Here is a 22,410-nt window from a genome sequence, read left to right as displayed (position 1 = left end):
TTACAAATATATCACCAACAAAAGGAGAGCTTTGGACAATCTCCGTCCTCTACTCGACACAGAAGGAAACCCAGAGACAGCAGACCTCAGGGTACTCACCCCCTAACCTGGAAGACAGGGACTGGGAGTAGAATACAGCCCATATAAGCCAGGAGGAAATGGTTAATCTGCTACACCACTTAAAGCACCCATAAATCAAGGGGCTATAATGGGATCCACACAAGGATACTGCGGGAGCTGGCAGAAGAACTTGGCAAGCCACTTTCAATCATTTCCCAGCAGTCCTGGTTAACTGTGGAGGTCCCAGTTGACTGGAAGTTGACAAATGTAACATCCATCTACAACAAGGGTTGGATGGAGCATCCCAGGAGCTACAGATCTGTCAGTCTGGCCTTGGTGCTAGGGAGGGTCATGGTCCAGATCATCTTGAGCACCATCACATGGAACACACAAGACAACCAAGGGCTCAGGCTCAGCCAGCAAGGGTTTATGAAAGTTAGGTGGTGCTTCATCAGCTTGATCTTTTACAACATGGTGTTCCTGCTTGATGGAGGAGTGAAGGCTGTGGATGTTTTCTACATGGACATTAGTAAAATCTTTGATATTGTCTCCCATGGAATTCTCCAAAAGAAACTGTAACTGCCTGCTCAGGGCTTAAACTGCAAAAACAAAGCAGCAATTTTAGAACAGGTCCACAACCTTTTGCAAGGAAAAAAACCCAGAAAGCACCAATCCACCACCCTGAGGATTTCCTTCTTAGTTCAGTAGTTTTGAAATTGATGTATAAAAATAAATTTTAAAAAAAGCCCTAATTCATGCAACTGAAACTCCCAAAAGTGCCTCCCGGCCCGTCCCCATGAGGGCAGGGCAGAGTCACGGACGGGAATGCCGCCTTGTGTCCCGCTCCCGGCCTCTCAGCTTCTCTTTGCTAGAAATAGACTTGAAGGAAAAAAAATATGCAGTTCCAGTGTCTTCTGAAGATAAAAAATGTTTGGAAGGTTTGAGACAACAGCAGGAATCAGAATCAATAAGTTTAGAAGAATTCCATGCTGTTCTCTTGAAAGGAAAGCACTGTGGTCCCGAAACGTGTTCTTTCACCCAGTGTGCAAAAGGCCAAGCCACACAAAGTAGAGGTATTTGATTTATTTGCAGTTCTGTGTAGAAAAGGGTGGTAGGAGACAAATCCACAAAGCCAGCATACTGACTATCAAAACTTTGCAGACACTAATGTTGATTGGCTCCCAATTACATAGTCTTCCTATTAATTAATATTCAATCTTCTATTGGTTGGTTGATTCTCTCACTTCTAATTAGCCCACATGCTCAATCTTCTTTCAAGCTGGTGCCCCTTTTCTTCAGCTGATGCCTTCCCTTCTTCAGACAGATCCTTTCTGGATCCAGTGGGCATGAGCTACTGCTGGAATTGCCTAGTTAATAAGCTTGCCTTGTTTTGTTCCTCATAATCTGCATTATATTGGTCATTCCACCAAGTGTCGCTGGTTCAGCACTCTATTATGTCTGGTTTCAGTTATGTACTTATCTTCTTTCTTCTATTCTTTTTTTCCGTAGCTGCTACAATTAGTGAGATGTTAAATATAACTTATCTGTTTGGGAGCCGTACATGAACATTAGAGTATGTCAAGTACAATGAAGTCAAGTATCACAGCCAACTGAGGGCTGCAATTTCTTTCTTCATTTCCTAATAAGAAAAAAAAATTAGACAGATTAGGAGTCAGTGTGAATACAAGCCTGAGAACCCTGATAACTTCTTCATCAAAAGGATCAAGAATCTGTACATAGATACCAGTGTTATTTAGCCAATACATGTGCTACCACCATGACAATGTCTTTCTAACCCCACTACCTTCAAACACATCCTTAGGCACCCAAAACAGAGAGTAGGCTAGAGGAACTGCAGAGGTCTATTTCAAGGAACAATGGATTTCTATCAAGGTGCTTTCAACAACAAAAAAAGAAGACAGTTCCTGAAGAGCCACTACTGAAAGCTGGAACTAAAGCTAAAAACAGACATGGAAAATGAACAAAAAAATCGAGACTAGTCACAAGAGCCCACAAGTCCTGATATAACACAAACAAATCCCTCCTCATGCTAAAACAGATTATTTTGCTAGATGGGAGAATGGTGCATTTTTCAGGAATAGCTTCCTTGTGTAAAGAGAAGAGGCTTCCTCTTTTTATTAAGGCAGACTTAGAAGCATAAAGAATTTTATGTAATTTCATGTATAAACACCTAAAAGACAAATGGACTCAAGGATCTTGAACCTGAAGACTGAATATTCAATCTATCTAAAACAACTTAATACTGAGAGTGCCTGCCTGGGACCATGGGTGCCTGTGGAAAATTTCTGTTGAGTTCTAACAACTCAGAAATCCTCTCTCAAAGGAAGAGATTAGAGAGCTGGACTCATTAGCATCAAACCATCATAGGCAGGAAGACCCCCACATGTCATATTAAAGATGCTTGAGCCATGCCAAGGTACAAAGAAAGTCTAGTGACGCTACAGAAAAGCCTGAAACTCTTGTAAGGTTTGATATTCAATTTCTTTTCAAGAATGGAATGAGTGCTAGCCAAGTGTTACCATGTGTGTCTGCCTGCAAGGGGAGCAAGAGGAAGTGGCAGACTGAGAAAAGTGCTCTCCTTTCACAGCCCCCCACCCTGTGGACTAGTGACAGACAGATTAACGGGTCTGAGAGGCCTGTGTAGGTGGACCCATTGCCTTTTTCTGCTGCAATTGCCAACAGATATGCCAAATTCAACAATGGGTTTTCAACAGGAGTAAATGTCATCTAGCCTGAAATTAAAGTCTTGTAACACAGGCAGCTAAGCAATAAAGAGTGATAAATAATGGAGGGCACATACATATGCATAACATACACACACACACACATAATACCATGTGAGAGAAAGTGCTATATTGACAAAAAAATTTACCTCCACTAAATTGGTTTTGTCCGGATTGTCCCGCTGTTGGTAAATGCACATGCTAAGAACAGAATATAGTTTTGCCATGCTGGATATACTGACATTCTCAGTGGCTCTAACAACAGCATCCAACACTTTCTGAAGAAAAAAAAAAAGGGGGAAACTACAATTCAGAATAGGACAAGGTATGTCCCGCTTTCATATATTATTAAATAAAACTGGCACTTTGGAGAGCTGATTAAATATCTTACAAGATTTAACTGGAGAAAACAAGTTAATTTCTCACACTTTGGACAAAAGGAAAATTTAAAGTTCAGACAGTATTTTCTTACTCATCAATCTATGACATCAATGATCATAGCTGCCAATCAACTGTCTCCAGCACAGTGGGGGAACAACACAGTCCACTTCATTAAAGAGTAGCTGCCACTGAAAAGTCACGGTTGTATTTCATTAAAAATGCAGTACAGGGCCCTGGAAAATATGTCTGTGGAAGCCAAGCTATTCTTCCAGAGACAGCTGTGCCAGCTGGAAACAGAAGCTCCTTAGGTGCTCGCCTCTGGCCATTAGCTGGAAATGTACTGTGCCAAACACCATTTACGTCCTACCTTTCAGCTCAGGAGTGGATGAACTAGCAGAATGACCGCCTGTAGCAAATTACCAATCTGTCACACAGTCCCTTCTGTTGTGGAGATGTGAATGTGATAATCTGTGGAAATGCAACACTAACAAGCTAGTGGCACCACTGCTGTTCAGTAGCTATGTGTTGTGTGGGGTTGTGAAGATACAGCTTACAAAAGCAGCTACACCAAATGAAAATATTACTGCTTTACGGCTGTTTGTCATTAACTCAGCCCTGCTCAGATCAGTGAGCACAAGGTTGGAGTATTTGCCTGAACTTCCTTCTATCCAACGTGCAGGTAAGAGGCACAAAACCCACACAGCATGCTTTCAGCTGCTGCAAACACAACACATAGGACAGAGGTGCATGGCCAACATCCCCAGTGAAACTATTAATTGCTGCTACATAGATGTCTGCATGCTTTTCTATCTGTCAAGTTCTATGACTATTACCAAGCAATAAACAAAGAGAAACTGCCACTAATCAAACCAACCGAACAAACCCAAAGAAATAATTTTAAAAAACCTATCCCATCCAAGCCCAACCAGATATATTGTGGAGGTTCACCCAGCGTATTGACTTCTGGAAAGTTACAAAGAGGTTCTCTGGCAGAAGCATCAAGTTTCAGTGACACTATTGTTATGGAAATAAGTCTTCTAAAAAGACATGTTTCATGACTGTAACTTTCTCCTCACAGCTGGGAAAATATATATGAGCTGAAATATCGATAAGGATTCTACCATATCATTTCTCCAGCTGGAAATAACTTTGGAGCACATGCTATTAGCACTCTGATTCTAGAAAAACCTATGTGGTTTCTCTTCATATGCAGGCAGATGTGAACAACAAAACCCCCCAAAATTTGCTTCCTTGGGACACCAGCCTTAGAAAGCTAGTTTCACTTTTTTCTAAAAATTATGTCACAGCTTAAAAATGTGATAGATATTGGGTGGACAAGCCCCTTCATCCGAGGGGATTCTAATCTGGTCATATTCTCCCTATGGAGAATAAACATCCAAATAATACTCCCTTTCTGAGACAGATAAACAGCTTCTTCTGCTTTGACCAAACTCCAGGACTTCAACTATCAAACTCCAGGACTTCAACTATCAATTTCCCAAATTTTAGTCCTAGCAATATTCCCTCAAAGTCAGTTCCTTCTTTTATACCCTCTTCAGTTCAAGCAAATGAACCTCTTTTACCCCCTGCAGCTAGGCCCACTTTTGACCCTTTCCCCAGCTATAGCCAAGGATAACAGCTTCTTTACTACAGGAGACAGAAAAACCTTAAACTCTGTAACTGTATGAACGCAAAATTCTAACACTGGATTTTGAAAGAATTTTGGAAAACAGGTATTTGTATTTTGTCCAGAGTGTGCTTTAGGTTAACCTGCTAATTCCATGTTTAAAGCCATAACTGCTAAAAACCAAGGTTCTTTTCTGGTTCCTAACAAATGAAAACATGCAAACAGAAAAACAAAACAACCCTACCCCAATTCATCATAAAAACTTCATTAGTAACTGACAGTACTAGAAGGTTGTCCATGGGTTACTTTAAAATTTAACAAGCCATTTTACATTAAAAATTAGGTAGAGAACCCCATCTTTCAAAATACAGCAAGAGCAGCAGTTTACACCAGCTACAGAAACAACCGTCAGTCCCTTACATGCTGAATTACTTCACAAGCCATATATCCCTCTCATAAATTGTTTGAATTGGCTAACAATTGACTTAATTTACAATCACAAAGAAAATGTCCTACTTCAGTATCACCAAAATTGAAGTTAGACTTACTCTGAGCTCAGAGTAATCCACAAATACTCCTCGTTTTTGAATTTTGATTGCTTTCTTGTCCCATGCTTGTGTTTGCACATCCACCTGAGAACAGCTTGCAGGAAGGTGTACCTGCGACTCTGTAATGACACAAATTTAAGTCAAGATTTCCCTTAATGTTAATTCTACTCCCAGAATAGAGTATCTGTAAAGTATCTTGTACCTAAAATAGGAATTTTTTTTAATATTTCTCTGCAATAATAGAGAAAAAATTGAATGAATTCATGGTGCTCAAATGCAAGTACATGAAAAATGATTGACAGGGAATTATCACCAAAGCAAATACTGTATTAGTTGTTAACTTACAGTAGCAAAGTTGTATATGCAGAAAATCCTTACCTGAATTGTTTCTTGATGCAGGAGGTTCAGCAGCTTGCTTCATAATCAAGTCCTCATAAAACCCTTTTCTTTCAGCAGAGGTAGGCCGCGGGATATTGAAAACTTCTTCACGATTGGTATTAAACAATGTTTTTATCTAGACCATGAGAAGAAAAGCGATTTCAGATACAAGGCTACAATTTTTTTTTTTTTTTATTCCAAACAGATGAGTGCATTTCTAAATTATGCAGAATAAATCTAGATAAAACAAGCTATTACAAATTAACTTATTGGCCTTAAAAGGCTAGATTTTCATAGCACTGCAGACTAAAATACCTTCTCTAATCAACCTTCTAGAGTTTAATCCATGAAAAAAAGTGGGATAAGGCAATCAGAAAGGGGTGATATTCACCACCCCAAATACTGCTTATTGTACATTTACCCAGCTTGATGCCCTTTAGCTTGAATATTTATGACAATTACAGAGGGAAGAGGCAGGGCTCAGCAGACAAGTGCCAACTTTTTGGTTATGTGGGTTGTTAGTTAGGGGTTTTTTTTAATTTTAGAAGGCACTTATTAATTTTATAAAAACTTCTGTTACTTAGACAAAATAATCAGAGCAGCACATTAATATTTTAAACACCTTCCTTTAATGAACACTCTGATTCAAGAAAGCACAGCATGTGTTCTTAATTAATTTTGTTAAGAAATACAACTAAAAATTGATTTCCAAGTTGCTTAAACAGAAGTTAGTCCTTAGCTTTTTAATTTGTCAAGTTTCCATCTTGATGAAGAAAGAAGCTGATTTTTTTGTGAAATAATTTAATATAGAAATTACACTCTATCATTAAGTGTGACTACAGTACTTTTTCAGTTAAAATGTTTTCAGAAAAGCAGTCTTTTTCCCAGCTACCTTTCAAGCATTGTGTATTCTTCACTAAGTACATATCAACCCATCTTGAAGCTACTGAGCGTTGTCTGAAGTGTATCTATATGTCTGTCTAGTAAGCACGAGTGTGTGAGAAGCAAGAAAAAGTTGGGTCAATGTCAATCTCTTTACTCAGAAAACACTTTAGACAAATGCTTTCAGCATTGTTTTGTCTAAGCAAATTTTAAGAGACAGGGTTCTGGTGCCTGAGTAATAACAGCTAAATCTCCTAAGAGCAGCACATTACTCCAATGTTTCAAGGAGCTATAAATTAACAAGAAGCTGAGTAACAAAGAAAGAAAAGTATTGACAGAAATACCTCTTCAGGGAGATCTTCATGTGGCACATCAGATGTAGCAAGGAGCAAAACTGGAGCAAAGTATGGAATGTTATTCAGAAGTCCTGTAAAACCAGCTTTCAGTGTGGGTCCAACAGCCTCCCACCACGAAGGGATTTGTGGGATATAAATGATACTTGGTGCTGTTCTTTGAGCTTCTCGTATCAACTGGTGAAAACAAAGTTTGGGTAAGAAAACTACATCATGTAGAACAAGCCACTAAGTAACTACATATCAGTCAGACTGTCTTGTGAAATAATGCATAAAGCCAAGACATCTAGACAAACCAATAAATGAACCACTACTTAAAATAAGGTGGCATTTTCACTTTGACTCAAACATAGACAATGCTATGCAGACAGAAAGAGAATTGAATTGGATTTCAAAACTACTTAGGGGTAAGGTAACTCAAAACTCAAATGATGTGATTATGTGCCTGAAAAATCAAGACTAACCCTTCAGCTAGATGTGTTAGCCTGGAGAAATTGCTACACAATTGTGATTGCCTTTCCAGTTCAGCATAGGCCCATACCCACGTTAGGCTGGAGCACAGCCTGAACAAAGACCTATGAGAAAAGATGAGGGCTAACACACTAAAAGAAGCCTGGTCGCAAATCGTGATTTCAAGCACATTTGATAAGAGGTGACCAGTCCTTAGCCTGCCTGAAGAGCTAAATGGCTCAGAGCCTCTTATTCCTCTCATTATCAAAGTATCCATCAGACCAGATGATGTGCTTTGAAAGGCCACAAACCACTGCCTACAGATGGCACTTCAATCCCAGAAGAGGACATGAATCTACTGCATGAGAGAAGTGGCAACCATCCTTGTCCATGGCAAATTTCTCCGTGCACCATTTCAGAGTAACAACATGCAGGGAGATCCTGCCACAAGATAGAAAAAGTGTGGTATATCCACGCAGTAGACAGAGCATTTATACAGCCATAGGTGCAAACATGACATAACAAAAAGAGAATTGTTCCTCCTGTGTGGCAAACAAGTATCCAGCCACATGATGTGTCTGACTTGTACAGCTCTAAAATGTTGCTAATAAAGATCAAAATATTTTAATACAGTGATAGCGAGTAATGAAATTTATTTCCTGCCTAAAGGTAGAAAATCAAAACTGCAGTAATCTGCTTATATTTATTTTTCTAGTTAAGGAACACACATCTGTTTACACATTTGAGCATTCTATGAACTGCAACACTTTCACTGCATTTCACTGCAGCAGAACAAACTGTATATGTATATTAAAAAAAATTTATTTTCACAAAAATTTTGGCTGCCCTACAAATACAATAAAAATGAGGTTACAAAAAATGCATGATGCCATCAGGCTGATGCAGAGCCAGCTACTGGGAGCACAGAGATTTAAGAAGCAACAAAACCAGCTTTCTGGATCCCATCAAGACCAGCAGGATTACTTGCCACAAAGAGGGGCTTATTAGCAGCACATCTCATCATCCCAAGCTGCTAGCAACATCCTCTCTCTTTCATTTCAAATAGAAATTAAACATAGCTATGTACAAATGTCCTTAATCAGTATCATTCCATCTACAAGAAAACTGAATTTTCAGACAAAAGTAAACATAACAGCAAATTCAAACCAGGCCAGCTCCATTAACAGTGAGTTGTGCTTATTTCACTAGTTTATATAGGGTTCAAGAACCCTATGAGATCAACAAAAAATAGATACCTGTGAACATGTTTCTTCCTGTGATGTGGTGCTAACAAACAAGGTTGGTAGATCTAGTGTATAAGCTGGAAACTTTTCCAGGGCATGTAACACAGCAGGTGCCAAATCAAAAGCCTGCCCACATCCTGGCTCTTCAACTAGTAAGAACCGTGGCCTGAAAGATGTTGGCTGGTAAGAAGAACTTCTACAACAACAGGAAGAAAATAAGTTTAAAAGAGCGATGAAGAGGCACACAGATGTTAAAAATTTTTCCCATACTTTTTTTTTTCCTAAACATGCTCCATGTTCTACCAAACAATAAGCTGGTCTGTTATCCTGTGATCAGGAAGACCAGTCTATGCATCAAAGTCTATTTTCTCAAAAACTGGTGTCACTCCTCTGCTAAAATATCCTGTCAGTTCCCAGCATGTCTACTATTCCTTTGGCTGGGTTATGTAACTTAAGACATATAATATATAATTAAAACTTAATGTTTATGTTCTTAAATCCCACAGGGGGACTGTCCAGGTAAATACACACAAAGCAGGTGGTCAGTAACCTGATACAGGGCAAAATAACAACTCTCACAGCACAAACCAGTACGGGTCTCTTCACTGTCTGTAAATCATTTTCAGCTTGTCTTGATTTTAGGTGAGATCTCTACACCTGTCAAATTTAGCTAAAATTTGGCCACAGTTCCTGGAGAGGGTGGGAAGAAGGGTAAAACCACATTTCTAGAAAAAATAGTAACGTGGGTACTGAAACACGCTAGTTGTATCTGAAGAAGAACATGATTGGATTGATTAAATTATAGGATTATACTAAATATGTATAAGATTTATATTTATTTTATTCAGTCATTCTGGTGGTTTCATATTTGACTTATGCAACAGTGTTCTAGTCAGCTTGCTTTTCACACGTGAAATACACTTGTGAAGAGGTTTGTTCATTTTCCCACCACATTAATATTGTGCTTTTACTTGCTGAAGTCAAAGATCCTAGAGACCTAACCAAGCTCAGCAAGTCAGGTTTTCTGGGCAGAACAGCCATAGGAAGGGAGAAAAATATCTGGCAATAATCTGTTTTTAAAACTGTTGGACTATGTGACTTCCACAATTAAAATGTCAAAAATAAAAAAAATGTGGACATAAATTTTTCTCACAGTGATTTAGGAAACCACTTCTTGATTTTGTTTTGATACATAATTTGCTACTGGTTCAACCATCTTGGAAGGTAGACGGGTAAAAGATGGTTACATAAATCCATAGAGTTTTCTTAAGCTAGAAGGACAAAATGAGCATTTTTTGGGTCTTGAGTCTTTGAAGGAATACTATGGATTAAATCAGCATGTTTTAATAGTCTGTGAACCCGTTTGACCTAGTGAAAAAGGGCTGGGCCAATCAGTTTGATGAGTTAGGGCAATGTAGTCAGAACAGTTCAATCTCGTACTCAGTTGGATCTTCACAGCTGAATTCCTGCAAATATTGATCACCCCCATAGGCACCCTTAACTTCTTCATCTAGCAGCCCTCACATATTTACATAACATTTTACATATGCAGCCATCTCAAAAATGTCAACATGAAGAGGACAAACATGTACCTGCTAAAAGTGCGGAATTCTGCCTTTTTGCTGCCAGGCTTCCTTTCAGAGACTGATGGTGAGTCGTCATCACTGTCAATCCCATCATTCCCTAAAATAGGATTTAAAGACAAGAGAAATTTGTTATTTTCACTGAATAGTTCATATCTCACTCTTGCTTTAATACACTTTTGAAATCAGTGCTGGAAACCATTTCTCTTACATTTTGTCATTTGAATCCTATTATCTGAAGAGTACACCCTACCACAGATCTAAGGAGATTGCTCAAGTCTATACAAAGCTGTCCTATGTCCTGTGATTTGCATCTGTTGACAAACACTTAGGAGATTTTTTTCTTAGAATAAAGATGATCAGGAACAACTTCTGTAGTTCCTAGACACCAGAAAAACCCTTCTCCTCTCATTTAAGCATTTCTTTACTATATTAGTAATAATTATAGACTGCATCAGTGGACAAAGGAAGGGTTACAGAAATCATTTATCTGGACCTATGTAAAGTTTTTGACATGGTCTCCCACAATGTCCTTCTCTTTAAAATAGAGACAGATGGATGTGATCAGTTGACTGTTACATGGATAAGAAAGTGGTTGGATAGTCACATCCAGAGGGTAGCAATTAATTGCTCAGAGTTCCAGTTGACATCAGTGACAACTGATATCCCTTAGGGATCCCTACTGGGACAAGTGTTATTTAATATCTTCGTTAATGACATATATGAAGGAATTGAGTGTAACCTCTGTAAATTTGCTGATGACACCAAGCTCAGCAGCTTGTGCAGTCCAGTTGACACACCTAAAAAATGGGATGCCATCCAGTGGGACCTGCACAAGCTCAAGAACTGGGACAATGGGAATCTCATGAGGTTCAACAGGTCCAAGTGCAAGGTGCTACATCTGGGTCAGGGCAACTCCCAGTATCAACACAAGCTGGGGATGAACAGATCAAGAGCAGACCTGACAAGAATGACTTTGGGTTGCTGGTGGATGAGAGGCTGAACATGACCCAGCAATTTCTGCATGCACTTGCAACTCAGAAAGTATCTCAACAGTATCTGGGGCAGCGTCTAAAGCAGAAGGAGCAGCAGGCCAAGGGAGGGTATTCTGCCCCTCTCCTCTGCTCTGGTGAGACCCTACCTGCAGGGCTGCATCAGTTCTGGGATCCCAGCACAGAAAGGACCTTCTGTAGCAAGTCTATAGGAGGGCCACCAAGATGATAAGAGGGATGGAGCACCTCTCCTATGAGGAAAGGCTGGGAAAATTTGGTTTGTTTAGCTTGGAAAAGACAAGGCTTCGGGGTGAGCTACTTTTGGCTTTCCAGTACCTGAAGAAAACCTACAGGAAAGATGGAGAGGGACTCCTTACAAGAGTATGTAGTAGGAGGACAAGGGGGAATGGGTTCAAACTGTGAGTAAGCTTAGACTGGATATTAGGAAAAAATTCTCAGCTGTGAGAGTGGTGAGGCATTGAAACAGGTTGCTCAGAGAAGTTGTAGATGCCCAATTCTTGAAAGTGTTCAAAGCCAGGCTGGATGGAGCTCTAGTGGAAAGTGTCCCTATCCTAGGCAGCAGGGTTGGAACTAGGTCAACTTTAAGATCCCTTCCAATGCAAATCATTCTATGATTCTATAGTTTGGAAAGAAGTGCCTCACATGTGAAACCTTAGATCCACCTCTGAAATGATTAACGGGATGTGAGCTACTGTCAGTAACAAGGGGCTCCAGTAGAGAGCCCACAGTTCTCCACTGCATTGTGAGTGGAGCTCACAGTGGAGCACAGCTCCCGCTCTGCACACGCAAAGTAAAAAATTGCACTGGCATTAATGGCTAAGAAGTTTGTGTACGTTGGTTGCAGAAATCAGAAGTTTTTGCTTTGGCAGGATTTTAAACAATTAGATGTTATCGTAATACCTTGGTTCTTCTTCAGTGCAACCTTTGCATGGGGAAATGCTCTCTGCAGGGCTTGTAAAATTCTTTCCAGGGTGTTTTCTAACAGTGGCTTTGAAATAGGTGGTAGTGCTCTCCCAGGTGAAGCCCCAGCTCTCTGTGATGCTGGAACAATCTTCTGCATGGCCATGGCAAAATCCTTTGCTGTTACTTTAATTGATCTGGCATCTATCTTCAGTCTTTTGTCACTCTCATGTATCTGTGGATAGCGGCGGCGCAAAGCACAGAGCCCAGCTTCAACACATAAGGCTTTAATATCAGCACCACAGAATCCTGACAAACAAAACAAGAACCAAATGTTACGTCAACATATATATGTGCTATATAGGTTAAGAACTGTCTGGATGGCCAACCAAGAGTGTGGGTGAATGACGCTGCATCCAGTTGGCAGAGAATTCACTGGTGGTGTTCCCCAAGGCTCAGAATTGAGTCTAGTTCTTTTTAATATCTTTATCTATGACATGGATGAGGGATTGAGTACACCGCCTCAGTAAGATGGTGGACAACACTACGTTGGGTGGGAGTGTTGGAGAGCAGGAAGGCTCTGCAGGGCTGGATCTGGACAGGCCAGATCAGTGGGTATGAGTCTCAACAAAGCCAGGGGCTGGCTCCTGCACTCAGTCACAGCCCCATGCAGTGCTGCAGGTTGGGGGCAGAGTGGCTGAACACTGCCCAGGGGAAAAGTGCCCACACTGTTTTCAAACTCACCAACACATTTCTCAGCCAGATCTTCAAGTAAGTTGTCTGATGGCTTCAGGGTCCAGTCTCGTGTGTGAATTTTGAAAATTTCTAACCTTGCCTAGAAACAAAATTATTACATTTTAGTTTGCCTTAAGTTTTCTCTTAGGAAAACAACCACAACACAAAACCCCTAAACTTCTCACACTAGTACAAATACTTTTCTTGTCTGCTAAACTTGTAAGCATTTTAAACGTCAGTTATCAATACACTCGCTGCTTCTCCAAGCAGGAAATTTAATCATTCTTAAATTCTTACATCAAGCTCTTGTGAGGGATGCAGTGAAATAAAAGGCAGGTGCATCTTCCATAAAGAGTGAGTTTTATAAACGTGAGACCTAATGATTTGGAAGAACAAATTGTAGTAAAAGCCTCATCTGCAAATGGACATTTTGTGTCAAATTTAGCAAAATTTCACAGTGACAGTTTCAGTAGCTCATCAAATTTGCTTTTCTGCCAATTCATTCAAAGAAAACCATCCTAGTCCGTTTAAAACTGCTATAGTTGCTACCAGAAACAAAAACTATGACTCAAACTACTGTCACTCATCCAGAAAAAGTGAAACATCGCCCATTCTCATCTCTGATCCCAGCAAGACCTTCTGTAAAGTATCTCCTGGTACACAGATTAATCATGGCACACTTTTAGAATTCTTCCACAGCAGGGAATTGTGTATTACGTCTGTTTCATGGCACCTTGTCTCTTGTTCCTGAGAGCTTATAAACACTGGATACAAATGTTTGTGCTTAATGCACCGTTTCATGCACTTTTACTAGCCTTCAATTGAATTACCCTTTTATCTTTGCTCCAAAAAGTGCCAAGAAATATCAGTGATAGCCAGAGAAAAGACAAAAAAGCAGGGTTACAGTTTTGCACACCATCTCTCTCTCTCAGCCATCCCCACCTCAATATTTTTGGTTGCTATAAAACAAATTTCTTTGTTGCTTAGTTATTGCCATTGAACTCAAAGCGCTGCACCTGTGCAGTGTACTTCATATCTTTGTCCAAGAGAGAAGCAACTACTTGTTGACATTATCTTATTCCTATATATACTCATTACCAGGTTTGCCCTTCACAGTACAATGGAATGTCTGCAGGTATCCCCCTTGTCTCCAAGCTGTACACTGCAGATGGAGACTTGCACTACTCCACAACGCTGCCTTGTTACAGGGGTTTGTTATAAAGATGGACTTTGCTACATCAGGTTGGTTTGAAGTTCTGACCTCTTTGTTTGGTAAGTTGAAGCGGAATTCTCGTTCAAAGCGCCCAGGTCTTCGTAAAGCAGGATCTATAGAATCCAGTCTGTTGGTGGCTCCTATTACCACAACCTCTCCTCTGCTGGCTAAGCCATCCATAAGTGTCAGAAGTGTCCCCACAACAGAGCTAGCAGAGAAACATAATTTTCATTCACTGGTTTAGTAAATTTTCTTCAGTCTCACATAACCTTCGCCACTTATCCTTCAAAAAGGACAAGTTTTTATTGACAAGATACTGAATGATACAGCTAATGAATTATTTTAATATATAACAAAATAGAGATAAGGTAACACAGACCTGGTACAGATATCAATCTTAGTGAATTGTTTCCAATTATTGTTTAAAAATCCTCTGAAATTCACTGGCACTGAATTACTAGTTTTCAGGTTAAATGAAGGTGTCACATCAAGATAAACAGGCTGTGGTCTTCTTTTCACAAAGAGCAAACACCTTCTACATAGATACAAAACATGTCCTACCTATGAACCTGGTCTTGTTTGCTGGACCGTACAGGAGCAAGAGCATCGATCTCGTCAAAGAAAATAATTGAAGGTCGCATCTGGTAGGCCTACAAAGAAAACACAGGAACACTGACGTCAGGAAAACGGTACTGCTTGAAAGAGAAATGCATGAAAGACACTATGGCTGGAAAGGCACCGGAGCTAGATTTTTCAGACCAGCATCAGGGATCTCTAGTGATTAACCTAATGTGAAACAGCAGCCTGTCAACAGAAAATGGCAGCTTGTCAACCCACTGAGACTGGGTGACAGGAAACAAATCATACCAGTAGTTTTTACTGCAATTTGGCAACCATGAGAACAGAGACAGGACTCAAAGTTCCTGGAAGCAACCTTCCATTACTAATTTAAATGAACGTGTTTTCACCCTGCATCTGTTTCCCTCTCACCTAAAGCTACCGTCTCTTTCTTCTTGAGACCTTTTTTGTGACTGAGTTGTGTGTATGGTGGAGGGTTTTTTGAGGGTGGTGGTGGTGATGATTTTCTTGCTTGTTTTACAATCTTTTCAATACCTCTTAAAAGACTCCATTGAAAAAGGGAGCACTGATAATCCCATTTCAGTGGAAGGAGGTTACAAAACATGAAAAAGAGTGAGTTCTTCTTGACCACAAAAAGTTACAATTCCGACATAACACATGGCATGTTTCCACTTTACCTGCTCAAATACTAAACGAAGCTGTTGTTCAGATTCTCCTACCCATTTACTCATGCAGTCAGCAGCACTTCTCATAAAAAAGGTTACTTTCCTGTCGCCTCTGCTGCATTCATTAGCAAGCGCACGAGCAACCAAGGTCTTTCCAGTCCCTGGTGGACCATAGAATAAACAGCCTCTACAATTTAAAAGAAAGATTTTTTTAAAAAAAATCATATAGGAAAAAACATCATGGAAAAGTATCTATTACAACTCCCATTCCTAAAATACACAATTCTGCTCTCCTAAGCTGAACACTTCATGGATAAGTTAGTGATAGCTGAAGTGTGAGAAAAGTCAGAAGTGTTCCTACACAATTCTGCAAGGCAGCAAACAAAATGAATAAGGGAAGTAATGCAGATGTACAAAATTTTGAGAAAAGATAGTAGCGTGCCAGTTCTGGCAAAACGACAGAGATGGTTACAGTAGAGCAGAGCAAAACAAGAGCAAACTTCAAATGCAGACACTGAGACTGGGCTAACTTAGGAATAATCAATTCATTTTTCAGTGATAAACAACATATTCATTCTTGTTTTCACCAAAGTCAAGATTTAAGAGTAAAGCATTTCATTCTCCCTTAAAAAACTTTAAGTCACTGGTAATTAAGGAAGAGGAAATAATCTAAAAAGGGGAAGGTATTCTGCATTTCTGTATTTCCATCAACTAGAAGAGCCAGTGCACTGCCGCTTCAAAAAGAATTTCAGTGAATAAAGAAGCAAAACACTGATTTTCTTTTCAATGTTTGTAATACTTTTAAATTGACTTGAAGCAAGGAATTTAAAGTCCTATTTCAATATATCATGACCAAGGTTATATAAAGCTAATGAATCTCTAATAATCTCATTTCATAACACAGAACTTGCTTAGCAGTGTAAGAAGGGAAGAGATTTTTATTTTAGCCCAAGCATAAAAAACACTGAAAAGTCCTAGTTGCAAGTCCCATCAACTGAAAAACTAATAACTGAAAATATTCGTAAAAAAAAGGGTTGGTGTAAGACAGAACTGGACTTCCATAAAACAAACTACAGTTAATAGCAGCAGATAATTCCTTCCTGCGCACAAACTAATCAAGTCCACTTGCATGCAGGACTCTAAAGAAAAAGCCCCCAATTCCACCTTTTAAAGGCAAGACACTTTTAAAGGATTGTCTTGCCACACAGTAAATCTCTGAACGTACATATATGTTGTATTCTAGCTTTTTTTAAAAAATTACTTTTTATTTGTGCTAAAAAGAATCATAAACACTGCTGAAAATTTTCAAGCATGGAAACACGTTGATACCTCAGTTGAATATTCTCCTGAAAATAACTGAGTTAAGAACTTATAGTTTTAAATGGTGTCTCTTACCTTGGAGGTTTAAATTTCAGTATCTCAAAAACATCAGGATAAAGCAACGGCAGAATGACCATCTCTTTTAAGGCTGAAATGTGGTCAGATAGACCACCCACACCATGAAATTGTGCCTAAAGATGAAGTCAACAGAACACATGTTAAAGAAAGCTGCAACCTCTATAAGGTTCCATCACAAGTTAGATGTCAGCACATTGAAAATTTTAGTAGCAATTTGTAAATTGCTTGAGAGAAAACTGTAAGTCAAGGGAGCTGTAGATAGCCCATTACTGGAAGCTTTCATAAATACTGCAAATGTCTCAGAGACACAATGAAGGAAAAGTACTTACTGAACCATCTATTTGCATTTGCTCCACACCAGCCAGACTTGCTCCAATTTTCATGTGATCTTTATGAACTTCATTTAAGTTGCCTTTCTGAGTTGCTTCAGTTTTCATGTGCTCATTTGGAACTCCCTTTGTGCCACCTTTCTGAGATTTGGCCGAAAGAGACCTGTTTTGAATTAAGGGGAAAGAAAAAAGTGCTTTCTAATTTATTATGCAGTTAGATGGTTTTTGATTTTCTAATGATAGCAAGTGAATCCAAAATACCTTATAAATGAGCATAAACATCCTAAATGGTTATTTATTCCAACTGGTTTATGTTTAATGGTCATGAGAGTAAGTAAAGAACTTTAAACTGAGTTAATTATTTTTAAAACTCTTAGCATTTGCAAGTATGAATATTGCAACTTAGAATTTAGAATTTCATTAGGCATTTTTTAAGGATAGTTTCATAAAGAAACATGAACTTTCTTGAGTGATTGAAAAAAAATTCCATTGAAACTTCCATATAGGCTCTTCCTGTAAGTTGTTGTAAGTTCCTTTTTAATAAACTGTTCTCTGTAAGATTAAGTTTTAAATCTCTATTTGTACACCCTTCAAGTCTAAGATTTTGAAAGGGACATTATGGCTCCCATTCCAGAAAAATGAATTTCAGTTACACGATCTCAGCCACAACCCTCATCATCACTTTATCAATGACCAAAAATACAGCATTTTCAAATAAAACCAATGGTTAGTAAAAAGGATGTCCTCTGCAGTGTTTGTTTTCCTTACACCCCCAGACAACCACAGTAATAATCTGCAATTATATTAATCTCTAATTACCACCAGTCCAAAAAACCTAGAAAGCATTATTCAGTCATATGACCAATGACACTCATAAAGGAGAGCTATCACAAACCATATACCAACCTTTTAGGTTTTTTGCCTGAATCTCTCTTTTTGACAGGTGAAATATGTTTGGAAGACCTTCGGTTACGTTTTCTTAGATCTGTACGTTTTCTTAGATCTGTTGAAAGCAAAGAATTTAGAATTTGTTGCAAACAAGTTTGAGAGAAACCAAGATATTCAAAGGCAGAAAATGGGACAGGTATTATCCATCTCCAAGTTCAGGAAAAGTTTCAAGGAGGGGATATTGGGTGGTTTAATCCGTGTACAATAGAAGTAAAAAGACAACATCTGATATTTAAGAAAAATTGAAAAACACAAGAGTAAGATTATTAAGTCTTCTAAACTGCTATTATTTTAAGGGTAGATAGGTCATTTTTTTAACTGAAAATCAACACTAAGGATGCCAAATGGCAAGAAAAAAAAATAGATTGCACACAGGATACATGCATTCAATTTACTGGCAGAATGAAGTAAGAAATATAAGGAGAAGTTTTGTGCATGCATTTTCATTTAAAAAAAAACCCCTAAACTAACAACCTCCCCACCTCCATGCTAGAAATTAGCTCCCAAGAGACACCATGTAATATAAAGTACTGTATAACATACTGTATTTGTTCTGGCTGGGATGGAGTTAATTTTCCCCACAGCAGCCCTCACAGTGCTGTGCTGTGCCTTGGTTGCTCGACAGGTGTTGATAACACACCAGTGTTTTGGCTACTGCTGAGCAGTGCTGGCACAGCATCAGCGCTGTCTCCCTGACATTCCACTCCCAAGCAGAGGGCTGGGAAGAGCCTGGGAGGGGTCACATCTGGGATAGCTGACCCAGGTTAACCAAAGGGATTTTCCATACCATATGACATCAGCTTAGCCATAAAAGTTAAGAAAAGTAGGAGGAAGGCGGGGCATTTGTAATTTTAAAAATGTTTGCATTCTGGAGCTGCATGTGCTACACTGCTGAAGCCCTGCTTCCCGGGAAGTGGCCAGACATCACTCACTGATGGGAAGCAGAAAACAAAATCCATTTTTTTTCTTTGTTTGTGCACATCCTTTTTCTTTTGCTTTGGTGAACTGCCTTAACCTACAAGTTCTCTTCGTCTTATTTTCTCTCCCTATTTTAGCTGAGAAGTGGGAGTGATGGAGCAGCCTGGTGAGCACAGGTGTCCAGCCAAGGTGAGCCCAGCACACCTACTTTCCGATGGAGATTCATAGTGCTCAACAGATTTCCTCTGCCGGAATGAGCGACGCGGGCCATCGCCTTCTTGTCCTTCATCTCTTTCTGGTGAAAACGCTGCCCATCAACACAATGTTGTGTAAGTACTGTTGCAAATGTGATGTACTCAAAACACGCTACATGACATATTCCCACCTGTCCACAACCTTTTATCTTGTAAGTGTTTTGGAAGAACATGGATTTTTTTTTTCCTCTGAATACATGTTCTGAGCTCACTACAGTACAGCCCTAGAGCTTACAGCTTATATTGGCAATAGCAACATAAATTCTTTAATAGATGAAAAACAACTAGTTCAGCCCATTTCAATTGTTAAAGACAACTGAAGGCTAGAGTGTAGTCAAGAAAATTTAGAGCAGAAAATAGCCTATAATGCTACCTGGATTATCAGGTTTTTCATTGTCAGTTCTTCCCATATTTAGGCTTTCCTAATTAAGAGAAACAAGAAAAATCAGTCAGAAATATGCAAAAAACCTGTGGGCACATTTGGTACTTATATTGTAACATTATCCAGGCACTCCACTCACACAGAAGATTAAATTAGGCACAGGAGGAGAGAATAGGAACATGTCTCTCTGGTACCCAGGATTAATAACAAATAGTTCTGCTCTAAAACATTATTTCCTCTCACTACGGAGGACTACTTGAGCTCACAGACGAGGCTGGAAAAAAACAAACACAGGTAACGCATGCATCACTTCTTAGTAAGATCTGAAGTGAAAACTCAAGCCCTGAAACAGCTGTTGATAAGCAGAGTCCATTCAAAAGTCATAAGGCAACTCAGAAAGCATAGGTTATGGCATGTATTGCAGCATTTCACTGCTATTTTTGAGTGTCTTTTGAAGAAGATATTTCCTTCACCCTTAGAGTGTAGATGTAAAACGACTGTAAGGTATTTAACTATAATTGGAGAGCAAAAATAAATAGTTTTCTAGACTAAACTGTGTTTTGGAAGAAGTTTGTTGAGCTGAATTAGAAATACACCCAAATAATTCCTCTACCTGAAATACCCTACAAATCTCCTCCCCATCATCCACTTTCTTGCAAGACTGCTTCTGAAGTACTAAGATACAAAGTTGATATGTAATACTAAAGATAGGCAGATACAAAAAACCTCATTGAAACCAGCATACATAACCAGTATGACATTTCAATATAGTGTGCACAAAGCAAGTCATTGACCTCCAGCCAAGTTTTTCAACACTACTCAAAAATTAGGCCCAAAAGTTTACTTTTTTACAGAGAGGTTTAAGAAAAAGTGGTTAAGCATTTGCAAACACATACCATTTTCAGGTTCATTTTCCCCTTTTGCTGAACACAATAAAAAAAACCAATTTAGCAATTAAAAAATGAATTCTAAAGATCATATTAATATAACAGAAAGAAATTATGGAAGTCTGTCATTGCACTTAGGTTGCTCTGCATGATAGCATTTAGCCCTTTCTAGTTCACCCCCTTCCTCAGGCAACTGACTCTCAGAGTGTGTTGGAACGAAGTGACAAGGACCATCAACCTCAACTCTTAAGATTGCTTACTCTTCTTGTAACTGGAATTATGGTCTTACACTGATTTTCTATGACTATATATACTGTAGAAAAAATCTCATTGCTGTTACACTTTGCAAACCTTTCAGAAAACCATGTCAGTGTGGGCTTCACAAAGAGAATTAAGTTACAGACACACAGGCAGAAACACTAAGACTGCTTCACTTTGTATCCAACTTTCCACTGCATCTTTACTCAACCTGGCATTAGAAAATTGGTTTTAAGTATGAAAGAAAAGTTAATTAAACATTAAGGTGCTTCTGATGCCAAGAAAACCGATTTAGAGGAAAAGTTAAATCTACTGAAAGTCACCACATAAAGTGATTGTTTTGGAGCACAAGAACCAGCCCACACATAACAGAGGCTCAGGTTTGATGATCTCTCTGCAATAGGCAATCCCAAAATCAGGCAATTTAAACATTAGAATGTTTGCTCAAATTCTTTACACATGAAACACCTGCCAAATACACCCTTCTGGACATACTCTGAACTAAAGTCTTAAACAACCACAAGAACCTGTTGCCAAAAAAAGCTCAGGTTCAAGAGCTTGGCTGCAAAATACAAAGGCCACACTTTTATCTAAATCAGTACTCTAACAGTAATGACAGGACATACCCATGCAGGCAGAGTAAAAGAGAGGGGCCCTGTGTGCCAGCTGCTGTGGAATGTTTCCAGGAGGGCTGCAAGGTTGCCCAGCAACAGCCCCTCTCCAAAGTTCCAGGCCTGGGCAGGCCCAGTCCTGCCGGGGCTCTGCTGTACAAACTCCCTCTTGCAGCCCAGAACTTCAGAATTACAGGATCCTGGAATGGTTTGGGCTGGTGGGAACCTTTGAAGATCATTTGATTTCAGCCCCTCTGCCGTGAGTAGGGACCCCTCTCACTAGACCAAGTGGCCCATGCAGCCTGGCCTACAACAGGGCATCACAACTCCTCTGGGCAGCCTGTTCCAGTGCCTCACCACACGCACACTGAAGACACATTGCATATGGAGCAGCATGTAGGGAAGTCTCAGCCTAAACACATCTCTTACTGCCAGGAAAAAGATCTTTCTCTGTTGTCAAAAGAAGGAGAAAATCCCTGGCCAATACTATGCACAAAGACTTGCTAATAGGGCTCATTTCAGTAGCTTTGCACATGGTGAAAAAACCTGGTCACTTTTAAATTTGCCAAACAAAAGAGATTTCTAGTGGTGCAACTACTTCGTCAAGTCTACAGCTTTGGTGGACCTCAAAAATCACCTTTTCTTCAGCTTTTATCCCAACATATATTACAGAAAGTATAATGTGAAACTGGTTTTACAGGATTATTTTCCCTAAATACAAATGAACTGGCATTAATTCTGCTACTCACTTTTAATTCGTTATTAATTCAGTTTCACATTATCTGTTCCATTACTTTTTTCCAAGGAATTATGTGACACCAACAAGTCTATAATTTCCTGGCTCATTTCTTTTACTCTATTAAAATACTGGCATGTTACCTTTCCTTTGCACTCCTGAAATTTCCCCTGTGTAGCAAGAGTTACTGAAAATCAACATTAACAGTCCAACTCCTCAACAGTGCCTTAAACATTGTAGGATACAGCTTATCCAAACCTGCTAATTTAAAAACTTTTCATTTCCTGTTCCAAAGCAAAAATACAAACAGCTTCAAAGTTCCTGAAGCAGATAG

The 22,410-nt window shown here is 39.3% G+C and overlaps 1 protein-coding gene across 1 annotated transcript; it reads right to left on the bottom strand.

The window, feature by feature from the left end:
* Window positions 1-203: 203 nt before the first annotated feature.
* On the bottom strand, window positions 204-20,495 carry LOC134546369 (ATPase family AAA domain-containing protein 2-like). The gene is made up of 17 exons (XM_063393399.1): window positions 20,481-20,495; window positions 19,576-19,624; window positions 19,157-19,255; window positions 17,989-18,085; window positions 17,083-17,245; window positions 16,751-16,866; window positions 15,368-15,542; window positions 14,673-14,761; window positions 14,160-14,319; window positions 12,908-12,998; window positions 12,164-12,472; window positions 10,260-10,350; window positions 8,680-8,863; window positions 6,965-7,150; window positions 5,686-5,874; window positions 2,954-3,082; window positions 204-338 (listed from the first exon to the last, which is right to left on the bottom strand). The coding sequence occupies exons 1-17, from the start codon at window positions 20,493-20,495 to the stop codon at window positions 204-206; spliced, it is 2,277 nt and encodes a 758-aa protein (XP_063249469.1).
* Between the last annotated feature and the right edge of the window lie 1,915 nt (window positions 20,496-22,410).

This window comes from Prinia subflava, chromosome 1 (genome assembly GCF_021018805.1).
Source record: "Prinia subflava isolate CZ2003 ecotype Zambia chromosome 1, Cam_Psub_1.2, whole genome shotgun sequence".
In the NCBI taxonomy this organism is placed as follows: Eukaryota; Metazoa; Chordata; class Aves; order Passeriformes; family Cisticolidae; genus Prinia; species Prinia subflava.
This window is presented reverse-complemented; position numbering and strand designations above follow the sequence as displayed.

Coding starts and splice junctions, on each gene's coding strand:
- LOC134546369 (XM_063393399.1), bottom strand. Junction 17,246..17,988: donor TCAGGCAAAAAACCTAAAAG/GTTGGTATATGG, acceptor AATTCAAAACAG/GTCTCTTTCGGCCAAATCTC. Junction 8,864..10,259: donor GAATTCCGCACTTTTAGCAG/GTACATGTTTGT, acceptor CTGTTGTTGTAG/AAGTTCTTCTTACCAGCCAA.